The 12,500-nt window shown below is 39.5% G+C and overlaps 2 protein-coding genes across 7 annotated transcripts in view; both read left to right on the forward strand.

Annotated features, from left to right (window-relative positions):
- The window catches only part of LOC123512712 (metal-response element-binding transcription factor 2-like), a 16,687-nt gene extending 15,051 nt beyond the window's left edge, over positions 1-1,636 (forward strand). For all 6 annotated transcript variants that reach the window (XM_045269260.1, XM_045269264.1, XM_045269262.1 and 3 more), the window contains exon 12: positions 222-1,636. In XM_045269260.1, the coding sequence (XP_045125195.1) occupies positions 222-863 (642 nt within the window). In that variant the 3' untranslated portion in view covers positions 864-1,636. The remainder of the gene's footprint in view (positions 1-221) is intronic.
- A 9,537-nt stretch (positions 1,637-11,173) lies between these two features.
- The window catches only part of LOC123512713 (L-ascorbate oxidase-like), a 26,698-nt gene continuing 25,371 nt past the window's right edge, over positions 11,174-12,500 (forward strand). The window contains exon 1 of the mRNA XM_045269266.1: positions 11,174-11,469. The gene's annotated coding sequence lies outside the window, so the exon portion shown is untranslated. The remainder of the gene's footprint in view (positions 11,470-12,500) is intronic.

The following is a 12,500-nucleotide window of genomic DNA, read 5'->3' on the forward strand; positions in this document are numbered from 1 at the left end:
CTTTTCTCCTCTCCTCTTTTCAACACCCATTTATCTCCCTCCAACCCTCCTTTTTCTCTGGGTAATTTTTTGGTATACATCTGCTGTCCTTTCTTCCAGAGTGTGATAATCCCTCTGTCCATCGCTCCACTGTACTTGCTTCCCTCTGTCCTTCTCTCCAGTGTGCCCCAGGCCCTCCATCCCCCATGTGCCTCCCTCCTAGCCTCCTCTCTCCTCCGCAGGGGAACAACATGCATTCCGTCACCAAGTCTGGGCTGGACGTCACCACCCCGACCTGCCTCACTCCCGGGGACACCAGCGGGGACGAGACCTCCTCCCATGGCACGCTGGACTCTTTCATTCCGCCGCCCTCCAACTTTGAGGGTCAGAACAACCCATTCCTGAACCTGGACTCGTTGAGCTACGGCATGCCGGTGGTGCGTCCACTCAAGCGAAAGCTGAACGAGAGCGACATCCGCATCGGCAAGAACGGCGAGGTGAAGCGGCGGAAAGTGAGGAAGAAGGGTGAGAAGGGCAAGCTGGTGTCCCTCCTGCACCACCACCACCACAACGCCTCCGCCGGCCTCAATGGTGCCAACGGCATCCGGCTCAACGGCGCACACAGCATCAAGAACTGTGTGGACTATGCCCTGAATGGTCGCCTCTCCTCCACCGCCAAGGACGCTTGCAGCGAGGCCGGCGAGGAGCCCAAGGTGGCCGAGTCTGGCTTCTCCCTCAGCGACCTCAAGTCCACGGTGAACAACTACTTTGGAGCGGCCAACCGCATCGCCAGTGGGGAGAAATTCCACGTGATAGCTCGGCGGATCAGCTTCGAAGAGAAAGTTCAGTACCTCATAGAGTGGGACTGTCCAAGTTCCTCATAATGCAAGTTCCTGCAGACCTCAAGATGGACTGCTGTGCTTGCTGCAGTGCTTGAGGCTTTGCTACGTCCCCTAGCCCCATCAGAGCCCCATCACCCCCTCAAGTCAGTGCTGAGTCAGGAAGGTGGGTCCCTCAGTTGCTCAGTCACTACAGTCACTCAGTCAGTCAGCCTTGAAAAGTGATTAGTGTGTTTTAAGGCATCAACCAACCCCCCAAACACTCCCCACCTCCCACACCCCACACCCCCATCAGCCACATTAAGACTGTGTTCATTGCACACTGCCAGAGTGAGTGACTTGAATGCTGCCAAGTTTGTGTCCACGACCACGGCCTCAACTTAAGTTTGTGATATGGTTGCTTAGGGAGAGACGGCCAGGAAAATATATCCGTGGGGAACACCATCATAGAACACAGACTCATTATACAAAAAAAAGTAAAAAAAAAAAGAAATGCAAGAACAACTCCATAATAACATGAAATCAATTCGGACAGGGGAAAGAAGCGGTCCGAAAGATGGATTTAAGGAAGGAAGGATCGGCCCAAAGCAACCACGTGAAACAAGTTATTATGCTATTGTTTAGTCATGTATATAAGTCGCGTTTGTTTTATGTTTATATTTATCCGGAGACTCGGACGCCAGGCGAGTATTTGTGCATGTGAGTGAAGAATGAGACGAGACAGACGACTCACGAGGTGCTGAGCGTCTGGGAAGGACATGAGGAAGCAGTGATGTGTCTTATGTTCTGTTTCCCCGACACACACACACACACACACACACACACACACACACACACACACACACACACACACACATATACACACATACACACCAATTCCTGTTTTTTAATGTGTACTCATTTGGTTTGGGACTTCTGTGAGACATGATTTGCGTTTTCCGTGGCACGGGAAGCCGAGAGCAGTGCGGTGTGTGGTGTCACGTGTTGGCGTGTGTTTGTATAACTTGTTTTGTTGCCAAAGAATGCTGACAGTCTGTGAGGCCGGCGGGAGGGAGAGACGACCAACTAATCTATGATCTCTTGGTTTGTCACTTTCTACGGTTTTGTATTATAGCGGTGATGTGTTGTATTTTGTATTCCACTTTTTTTGTACGCGGTGTGATAGTCCTTTTTTTATATTTATTTTTTTTTGTACTGTTAGGTTTTATTACTGGTGTTTTAGTTTTCTGCTGGTGCGCTGAGGGAAGGAAGCACCGCCACTTTCTCCGCCTCCCGCTGGCCTCAAGTATTATCACTGCCATAATTTCCACCATGCTCAACTCCTTAAGATATGTCAAGTGTTGCAGCATGATGACATTCCACAAGTCCTAAAAGAAGCAAGAAGAGATGGAGGGAAACTTTTTATTGAAGGCGTTGTTGTACCGTTACTACTACTACTGCCATTAACCATTTAGTGTCTGTCTGTCTGTGTGTGTGTACTGCCGCCCTCAGGAGCCATGCCAGGTCACACACAATAATTCGGGTAAACTTTAGTGCCAGACACATTTCCTATTACAAGTTCAGATTATCAGTGTTTTTGCTACAGAAATTTTTGGATCTTGTATAAAGCTTCTGATTCTTTCATATAATTTGTTTTACTTGACTTGTAGATGCAGAAATCACTGGTTTATGTGTACCAGGCTGGCAATCCTACACAGGTAACCCAAACAAAGCAACACGCACACACACACACACACACACACACACACACACACACACACACACACACATCCGCGTAGTGTAGTGATTAGCACGCTCAACTCACAATCGAGAGGCCCGGGTTCGAGTCCCGGAAAGCGGTGAGGCAAATGGGCAAGCCTCTTAATGCGTGGCCCCTGTTCACCTAGCAGTAAATTGATACGGGATGTAACTCGAGGGGTTGTGGCCTCGCTTTCCCGGTGTGTGTTGTGTGTGATGTGGTCTCAGTCCTACCCGAAGATTAGTCTATGAGCTCTAAGCTCGCTCCGTAATGGGGAAGACTGGCTGGGTGACCAGCAGGCGACTGAGGTGAATTACACACACACACACACACACACACACACACACACACACACACACACACACACAGCCCTGTCAGCCCTACTCATTTCAGTGACAAGATTACCAAGAGTTTGTATCAATTTTTACTTCACAAAATTATCTGTTCATTAGCCATTATAACCATTTCTATCTGGTACATTTTAGTTCATTAATTATATATATCAAATCCTTATTCAACTTCACAAGATCAAGAGTCTAGTAGTTTTTTTATCTGGTAAAGCTCAATTCATTATATATATACTAAACCTTTACTGATATCACAAGAGCTAGAGTCCGAGGCATGACTTCTGGGAGCAAAGGTACAATGACTATATCTAATTTTCCTCTCTCCTCTCTGTATACCTAATGATGACAGTACAAAGCGTTATCATTCATGAATCTTCCGTATCCTGTACAGGCCATGAATGTGCGTTACCTTGTGTTGGTGGGAAGTGTACTAGGTGTAGCTACGGTCAGGGGTGTACTAGGGTGTGTACAGTATTGACAAGGAACGGTCAGGAAGTTTGTTTATCTCTGTCTGTTTCAATGCTGTTTTCTTTTTTTTTATTTATTTTTTATTTTTTTTTTATTTTTTATTCGTTCATTAGATTTCAGTTACTGCAGTTGTCACTTTTTCATTTTTGGTTTTTGATTTTCTGAATTATTTATCTATATTTTCTTTACATTTTCTTTTCATTATCACATGTTTATAACGAGTGAGATATTTCAGAGATTGCTTCAGTAATAACTAGAATTTACTTTTTTTTTCTCTTTTTATGAAGCTTGTCACTTTCCAGTCACCACTTTATATCAATAGTTTGACATTATTATTATTATTATTTATTTATTTATTTATTTATTTATTTATTTTAATATTTTTAAAATTAATTAATTAATTATTTTTTTTTCCTAGATCTGTTGTCTCCTTCATGCACACTTGAATGGTCAGTTACAGTTTGTTCTCGTATTTTTTCGTTCTCAGCCTGGAATGTATCATACTTCAATATTCCAACACGTAGCAGCAGCAAACAGTGTATGTATTATATTATTACGTTGTGTTTTTACCGTTGGCAGCAAGTCGTCTCCGAACCTCGACTTCCGATGAGAAACTTGTCTTGGAGAATATTAACTTGATGCCTCAATTTCTGTCTGAGTGTGGTACAGTTGCCTCAAAGTACTGACGTCTTGTGAAGGGTGAGGGTGAGAGTGCATTAGGTATCAGTATGAGATGCCTATTTTTGTGTCATGTCCCTTATTCTTGACTTCTGTAGATTAATATAAAGCAGTCCACTAGCCTATGTGTTAATTTATATTCAATTTATAGGCATGGATTTTTATTTTCTGTCGGAGGTCAATGTAAAAGTATTTGTCATTTTCTGTTCCATTTAGGCTTAGAATTAATGTTTCTTGCAGGAGTTCATAGTTTAAAACAATTCACAATTTCTGTTCAGTTTACAGAGAAGGATTTGATGTGTCTTATTCCTTCAGGGCCTTGTAATGTAAAGCAGATCATTTGTGCATAAGCTTCCATCGATGGCTTAAAATTCTCAGGCCCTTGACGTCAGTACTTTAAGTGGCCGTACAAAGTGTAATTATTATGTTACAATGTCATGATTTCGCTTTATGGTCGGTTGAGTGGATCCTTCTCTCTCTCTCTCTGTGTTTCTCTCTTTTCATTTGCTCATTACACTACTGCCAGGAAGAGCTCCTTGGAACACTGCCATTTTTTATGTCTCATTGCCTCCCCTTCTACGACTCCAATATTCCCGGGAACAGGGTTTAAAACTGAGAATGTGTCAGTGGTAGTGCTGGTCTCCTTGCTGATGGCACAGTTAGTTTACCTACATCACAGGGACACACCACCTCATTGCTCGTGTATGTGTGAGTGTATACGCTTTGGAATATCATTGTAAATACCTGCATGTCCTGTGTGAATCTGCAGTGTATGTATTGTTTTGCAGCTTCACCCAGTGTTTAATAGATTCAGTGGAAGTTATTGGGTTTTTTATTAAGAGTGTTTGTATAATTCCAGTGGTACTTAAACCATGATTCTACATCTGTAGGGAAAACACTCTTGGGAATCTGACTTGTAATGTTTGTGGCCTTTGAAAATAGTCTTTGTGAGAGAAGAGAATAGAAGTCCAAGGTTATACAGTCAAGAAAACACCATTGTCTGTCCCTAAAGATGTGAAGAGAACCTGTGTGTTGGTTTGGTGCTTGCTCCCTGACACATTCTCACATTTGTTTTGTAGTCTAGTCATATTATTTAACAGTCATCATGGGCAGGAGACAAGGAGTTACCCACCTACGTGCGTGCGTATCTGTTCTGTCGCGTGGTATTTCGTGTCTCTTTCGTAAATCCCGCACCATTGACTTTTTGTAAAGTTTTTGTTTTCCTCCATGGTGTAATGTTTGCTTGAATCCCTCTACTACCCGTCTCTGGATGTGTTGGTGTTTGGTACTGTTGTTTATCCTCCGTTCGGTGTCCAACTGGCTATTATTATTATTATCATTATTATATTTTCGTTCGTATACTTGGCGATCCATTAACGTCATTCGGAATCCGTTAGTTTTCCGGCAAGCTGTCTGATCCTTTTCGTTTTTCTCTTGACTTCGGCGGTGTGGAAGCCGCAGCACACAACAGGGCTTGTTATTTTACACAGTTCAAAAGTTTATGAATGAATGGTAGTAGTATTGATTGAAACTCTTCCTTCTTTTTTCCATCACCGAGATTAGTTTGTCAGATTCACTCGTTCGTCGTCGCCTGCGTAAACAAACTGCGTGAGTCATTTCTCTGTATCGGGAAATTGGAAACAACTGTCCTGATTTTTATATTAAAGAGAGAGAAAATGAGGTGACTTTTAAACCACACCTTAGATATGAAATGGGAGAGAATGAAGTGAGAGACAAAAAAAATAAAACCAAGCAATTTGAAAGGAAGTGACAGGCAGTTTGTTTACGAGTGACGGAGTTTGAATGTGAAGTGATCCTTGTGTTTTGAGAGATACTACACTACCTTCGTAAATGTGTCTTGAGTGCTGAGACACGTGCAACTTCACAACTAAAGCTTGTTCAGTTATTGTTCATGAGAGCAGTTTTTTGGAGATTTAATTATCTACAAGTAGGATTTAAATATTTAGTCAGCTGTAATTATACTATGCTTAAGTGCTAAGGTTCATATTCAGGGATTCTGTCCACTTGATCATATGTGAGACACACACACACACACACACACACACACACACACACACACACACACACACACACACACACACATGGAGGTGAAAGAGTATAGTTCTAATGAAAGTAACAAGATTTTTACATTACCAACTGGAGAAACACTCTTGAGAATCCTTGAAATAGTCATGGTGAAGTGATATGGGTTTTGAAAGGTGTTTTTAGCTCAGGCCATGGTAATTAAAAACACACACACACACACACACACACACACACATGTCCTCACAGCATGTCATAATAGTAGTGGTAAGGAGAGAAAAATGAAAAAAAGAAGAAAAAAAAAAATAGAAGAGGCCCTGGTGTGAATGTTACTACAGTGTATCACTGAAGAGAAAATTTGATGAAATTAGAAATTAGAAGCATTATGTCAGTTTCCTGACTCCAAAGTATTTCTGCGTAACCTTCCCTTTCCTCTGTTTGTACTTTGACGGTACTCTGAAATACTTCCGCACTGCACCTCCACTACACTCAATGGCACTTGTTGAAATGATGGGTCTTCTTATGGTCCTAGTGACAGATAAGCAAGATTTCTATTTTATTATCAGAACCTGGCTAATCATCTTTTTGACCTTTGAAAATAGCTGTGAATAGACAGACATGTTTTAAATTTGAGAATGTTTTTATGGTTGTAGTGACAGATTAACAAGATTTCTACATTATTATCAGAGAAAGTCTTAAGAACCCAGGTAATCATCTCTGTGGGTCCTGTGTCCTTTGAAAATAGCCATAGTGAAATGGCACATGTTTTAAAATTCATGTTCTTATGGTTCTAGTAACAAATTAACAAGATTTTTGCATTATTATCAGGAGAAAGTCTTAAGAATGTGGCTAATCATCTCTGAAAAATAGTCTTGGTAAGATGACATGTCTTAAAATTGAGTGTGTTTTAATGTTTTAGTGACAGATGAATAAGATTTTGCCATTATAAACTTGAGAAACAGTCTTAATAATCCAGCTAATCATTTCTGTATCTTTTGAAAATAACTGTAATGAAATGACTTGTTTTAAAAATTGAATGTTTTATGGTTCTAGTGATATCAAGATTTCAACATTATTGTCAGAGTAACAGTCTTAAGAGTCCAGCTAATTATCTCTGTGGCCTTTGAAAATAGTCTTGGTTGGAGAACAGAGTGTTTCAGAATACAGTCCTACCAGTTTGTCCTGACTTGTGTTAAGGTGTGTCTTGTGTCTTGAGGGGTAGGTGCTAGTGGAAATGTCTGTCTGTCTGTCTGTCTGTTTGTCTGTTAACATTCTCTCCTGTGACACTCGACCTTTTTTTTCTTGATCACTTCCGATACTTTATATGATCACTGGCATGTCTTTCAGTTAACATGATTTACTTCAAAACATTACTTCTATCTTTCTTGACATGATTTACTTCCAAGCATTTCTTTAGCACATTATTATTATTATTATTATTATTATTATTATTATTATTTTATTTTTTTTTTTTTTTTTTCCCTGCTTCAACCTTATTTCGTTGTTTTCCTCTTGCATTTCATTACTCAACTTGTGCTTTGCTTCTCTTCCTCCACTATTATACATGAATTTATACATTTTTACTCCTATCCTCTGCATACTAAGTTATCTTTTCATTTCTGACATATACATAGTACTCAACTTTTTTTTTTTTATATATATAATTGATTCATACACACAAACTCATACACAATAGACATAAACAATTAGATTATTTATTTTTTTATTTATTTTATTTATTTATTTTTTTTTTTTTTTTATTTATTTATTTTTTTTTTTATTTATTTTTTTTTTTTTCTTGTCTTCTGTAAACTAAATCATCTTTCATGTTTTGACACATACATAATAATACTTTATAATACTCACACTCTTTTCTCTATCCGCATTCTAAGCCATACAGCTAACCATACAGTTAACCATACTCTGTTCTATTCCTTCCAGTCTATTCATAGCCTCACTCCATTACTCCCCATAACAGTTGAACAAACCACAGTGCTTCAAAACCAGTCCAAACAAACTCAGGGTCCCTCCACAAAGCCCTGTCCACCCCCCACATCCCACACCACAGTCCCGCCAAACCAACACTGTCCTATTACCGTGTTCCACCAAGTGTTTCCTTATTGAAAGACTTCCCTCACCTGTCACTGGCGAGATAGAGGCAAGTACATGTGTGTGTGTAGGGTAAAGCAGGCAGGTTCTCTCTCTCTCTCTCTCTCTCTCTCTCTCTCTCTCTCTCTCTCTCTCTCTCTCTCTCTCTCTCTCTCTCTCTCTCTCTCTCTCTCTCTCTCTCTCTCTCTCTCTCTCTCTCTCTCTCTCAAAAAGGAAAAAAAGTTACTACTACACTAAATATGCATTCCAATGAGAGCCTATTTTGTTTTCTTTTTCTTGTTCATTCTTTACTGTGATGTGTGTTCTGTCATCTCTTGTTGAAAAATGACACATACCATTCTGTTATATTTTGTACCTAGGCAAATTTAGGGGAAGAATAAGTTAGAGATACAAAATTTGCAAGGAATATTGTTTTGGAAAGATGTGAAGTGTATGGGAGGTTGTGAAGTACATGAAGAGTTTGGAAAGCTATAAATTGCATGGAAAGTTGTGAAATACTGGAAAATGTCAAAAAATGCAGTTAAATGCTGGAAAAATGTCTGGCAAGCTGTAGAATGTATAGAAAAAGTCTGAAAAGATATGTGGAATGCTGTAAAATGTTTAGAAAAGTCTGGAAAGCTGTAAAAAGGTGGAAGGATAAGTGAAATGCTGTGAAATGATGGAAGAATGTGTGGAAAGCTGTGAAATGCTTAAAGGATGTCTGGAAAAGCTGTAAAAATGCTGGAAGAATGATTGAATGCAAGAAGGAAGTATTATGACAGAATTACCCAAGCTATTCTGTCAGTCTGCTGTGAAAACTGAATGAGTTAGTGAAGATGAGAGGAAGAGGGAGAGAAGTATTGCCATGGGGTTCACTTGTTTTGTATTGAGAGAAGAGGAAAGTGAAGCCTGCCTTAGTGAAGTGGCGTGAATAAAGCGAGGAGCTGAAATGGATTCTTGTGTTGGTTTTGAGTGTTTGACTTTTTTTTTTTTTTTTTTTTTTTTCCGATAAGCAAGGGAATGAAAAGTAAAGAAAGTGATCGAGGAAATTTGAGGTGAAATGTAACTATTGTACAATTTTTTTCCCAAGATTATTATTATTATTATTATTATTATTATTATTATTATTATTATTATTATTATTTATAGATTATTATTATTATTATTATTATTATTATTATTTTATTATTATTATTATTATTATTATTATTATTATTATTATTATTATTATTATTTATAGATTTTGGTTTATCTCTTGGAAACTGAATCTCTCTCTCTCTCTCTCTCTCTCTCTCTCTCTCTCTCTCTCTCTCTCTCTCTCTCTCTCTCTCTCTCTCTCTCTCTCTCTCTCTCTCGCCTATATTTCATGTTTGCAATTTGGTATCATTCTTTATGTATGTCAAAGTTTAATTTTATCCTCATATCTTTTATAGGAGACGTTTACAAACCATTAACGTTTCTACTTTTTTTTTTTTTTTTTTTTTTTTTTTCGGAAACATGAATTAGCGAGTCACCGCCACGGGGTATTGACATTGATTTTCACACAGGAAAGGAGAGCTGAGGGAGGGAGGCATCGTGTTATGTATGTATGTTTGTATGTATGTATTTATATATGTATGTGTAGGTGACGCGCCTATACACTCGTGATTCTTTATTATTATTATTCATTATTATTATTATTATTATTATTATTATCATTATTATTATTATTATTATTATTATTATTATTATTATTATTATTATTATTTGTGTAGGTATTTGTCCCCATAGTACAAAAACCGCTTCCTGTGCTAAATGGGAACACTGACGGACAGTTTTTCTTTAGATCTGTTACAGAGAGACAAAGGAAAGCATAATGTTAAATTCAGAGACATATTTTTCAAGTTTTAAACAGAAAGAAATGAAGCCAATTGTTATTTCTCAATTTTTATGTCCAAGACAAACACAAAATTGGGTTCCATGTAGTCCAGCAGAAATAAAAAAAAAATGAAAAAAGGTAGTATCTGTTTTCATAGTAAGAGAGTTTTTTTTTTTCAAGCTTCCTCCTCTATTCCTTTCTTCTCTTCCTCTCTCCTTTCTCTCTCAACCTCTCTTCCTCTTGCATCTTCCTTTTAACCTTTCTTCTCATCTTTTTCTGTTCGTCTTTCAAACTCACCGTATACGCACCTCCCTTCTTCCCCATCCTCCTCATCCCTCACCTCCCGCCTCTCGATCGCACTCTCCTCACCCTCCTCTTCCTCCCCCCTTTCTCTCTCTCACCTTATTTTCTCTTAACTTCTTCCTTCACTTGCATCTTCCTTTTAACCTTTCTCTTTTCTTTCAGTTCCTCTTTCAAACTCGCCTCGTATACGCACATCCCCTCTGCCCCTCCCTATCCCTCATCTTCCTCCTCCCTCTTCCTTGTCCTCCTCCCTTGCCTCCCCCCCCACAAACTGACCGCCTCGAGCTATCACGTGACTAGGCCAGCAACGGTCGTAGTGAAGAGGAGAGGAGAGATGTGATGAGATAAAAGTAGAAACAAGAAGAGACGACAAGAGAAATTAGGTAGATTGGTAGATTGCTTTGGTATATAAACAGCCAAGAGGTCATAAGAGGATGAGGAGGAGGAAGAGGAGTGGGACGATAGCGATTGGTGAAATTTTACGCAATGATCCAAGCATTTCCTGCATCGCGTATGAAATGGAATGGAATGAAACGGTGAATGAGAAGACGTAGAAAGGAAGGAATAACGAAAGAGACATGACAAAACACAGAACAGGAGAAAGAACGTGAAAGAATATACAAAGACACTACCAGAAGAAAAGAGGAGGAGGAAAGAAAAAGATAACAAGTGGTAACATTACTTACAACACATCCTTTTCATTTCTTAAATACGTTACAAACAAAACGGAAAAAAACAACAACTCTAGGAAAACCCTGAAACTGTAACCCGCACGTAGACACACACACACGTACACACACGAGTTTATTGTTAGAAAGAAGCTAGGAAAGAGATATTGCAGGGGAAAAAACATGAACTGGTCACACACAAGAGGGACGCGGTAACTCCCCAAGCCTCACAAGAAGCGTATAAGACCTAACGCCAACTGCTTCTCCTCCTCCTCCTCCTCCTCTTATCCTAGTATCCTACAGGCCTTACTGAACCTCCTACTATCTTTATCCATCCATCCTAACCCTTTTCGTCCATCCTAACAGTGTGTGTGGAGAAGCAAGAGTGAAGTGAAAGTCCCCGTGAAATAGTGCTAGCTTGGACATTTAAAAGGCCCGCTGTCATCATCTCAATACCCAGGTGAGTTATCAGGTATTGTTATTTGGCTTGATTTTGCTTGCTTGCTTCTTGTCTTGCCGCTAATCTCTCTCTCTCTCTCTCTCTCTCTCTCTCTGCATGCGTTATCTGCGTTTTATATATATTTTAAACGTATCTTTTTAGCTTCTCTTTCATTATTGTCATTGAATATAAGCGTTGATTCAGTTTTGGTGGTCAGTCACGAAACAAAATAGTGGTATATTGTAATCACGTCTTTGAAATTATGTTGTTGGTGTTTCTTTTTGCATCGTGAAGGCCGGGAGACAATCCGTCATTCATTCCGTCAGGAATCATGGCAAAAGTATATAGTCATGCTTTTATGTAAAATATTTTGTGGTATCTTTTCTGTCAGTCATCTATCATTCATTCAGTCAGTCATGTGGAAATGTTATGTGAAGGATGAAAACTAGAGGCAAGAAATGTTTAAATGTTTGCAGTGTGTGTGTGTGTGTGTGTGTGTGTGTGTGTGTGTGTGTAATTCACCTCGGTCGTCTGCTGGTCACCCAGCCAGTCTTTCCCATTACGGAGCGAGCTCAGAGCTCATAGACCGATCTTCGGGTAGGACTGAGACCACATCAACACACAACACACACCGGGAAAGCGAGGCCACAACCCCTCGAGTTACATCCCGTACCTATTTACTGCTAGGTGAACATCCACTACAACCTATTAAACTCATTGAAATAACAAAAAATCCTTAAAGAAATAATAACTTCCACCATGCCCTAACAAACACACTAAAACCACGAAAAACACTTAAAAAACCTCAACAACTCCCACCACAATCCAATAAACACGCTAAAACCACCCCAAAACCACGCAAAACTCCAATAACTTCCACTGCAGCATGTTAAACTCTCAACAGAACCACGGAAACACCCTTATAAACCCCACTAATTCCCACCACAACCCAATAAACGCTAAAATCACCCAAAACCTCAATAACTTCCATTGCAGCGTCTTAAACTCTCAACAGAACCACGAAAACACCTTTATAAACCCCAACAACTTCG

The sequence above is a fragment of the Portunus trituberculatus genome, chromosome 34, assembly GCF_017591435.1.
Source record: "Portunus trituberculatus isolate SZX2019 chromosome 34, ASM1759143v1, whole genome shotgun sequence".
NCBI lineage: Eukaryota > Metazoa > Arthropoda > Malacostraca > Decapoda > Portunidae > Portunus > Portunus trituberculatus.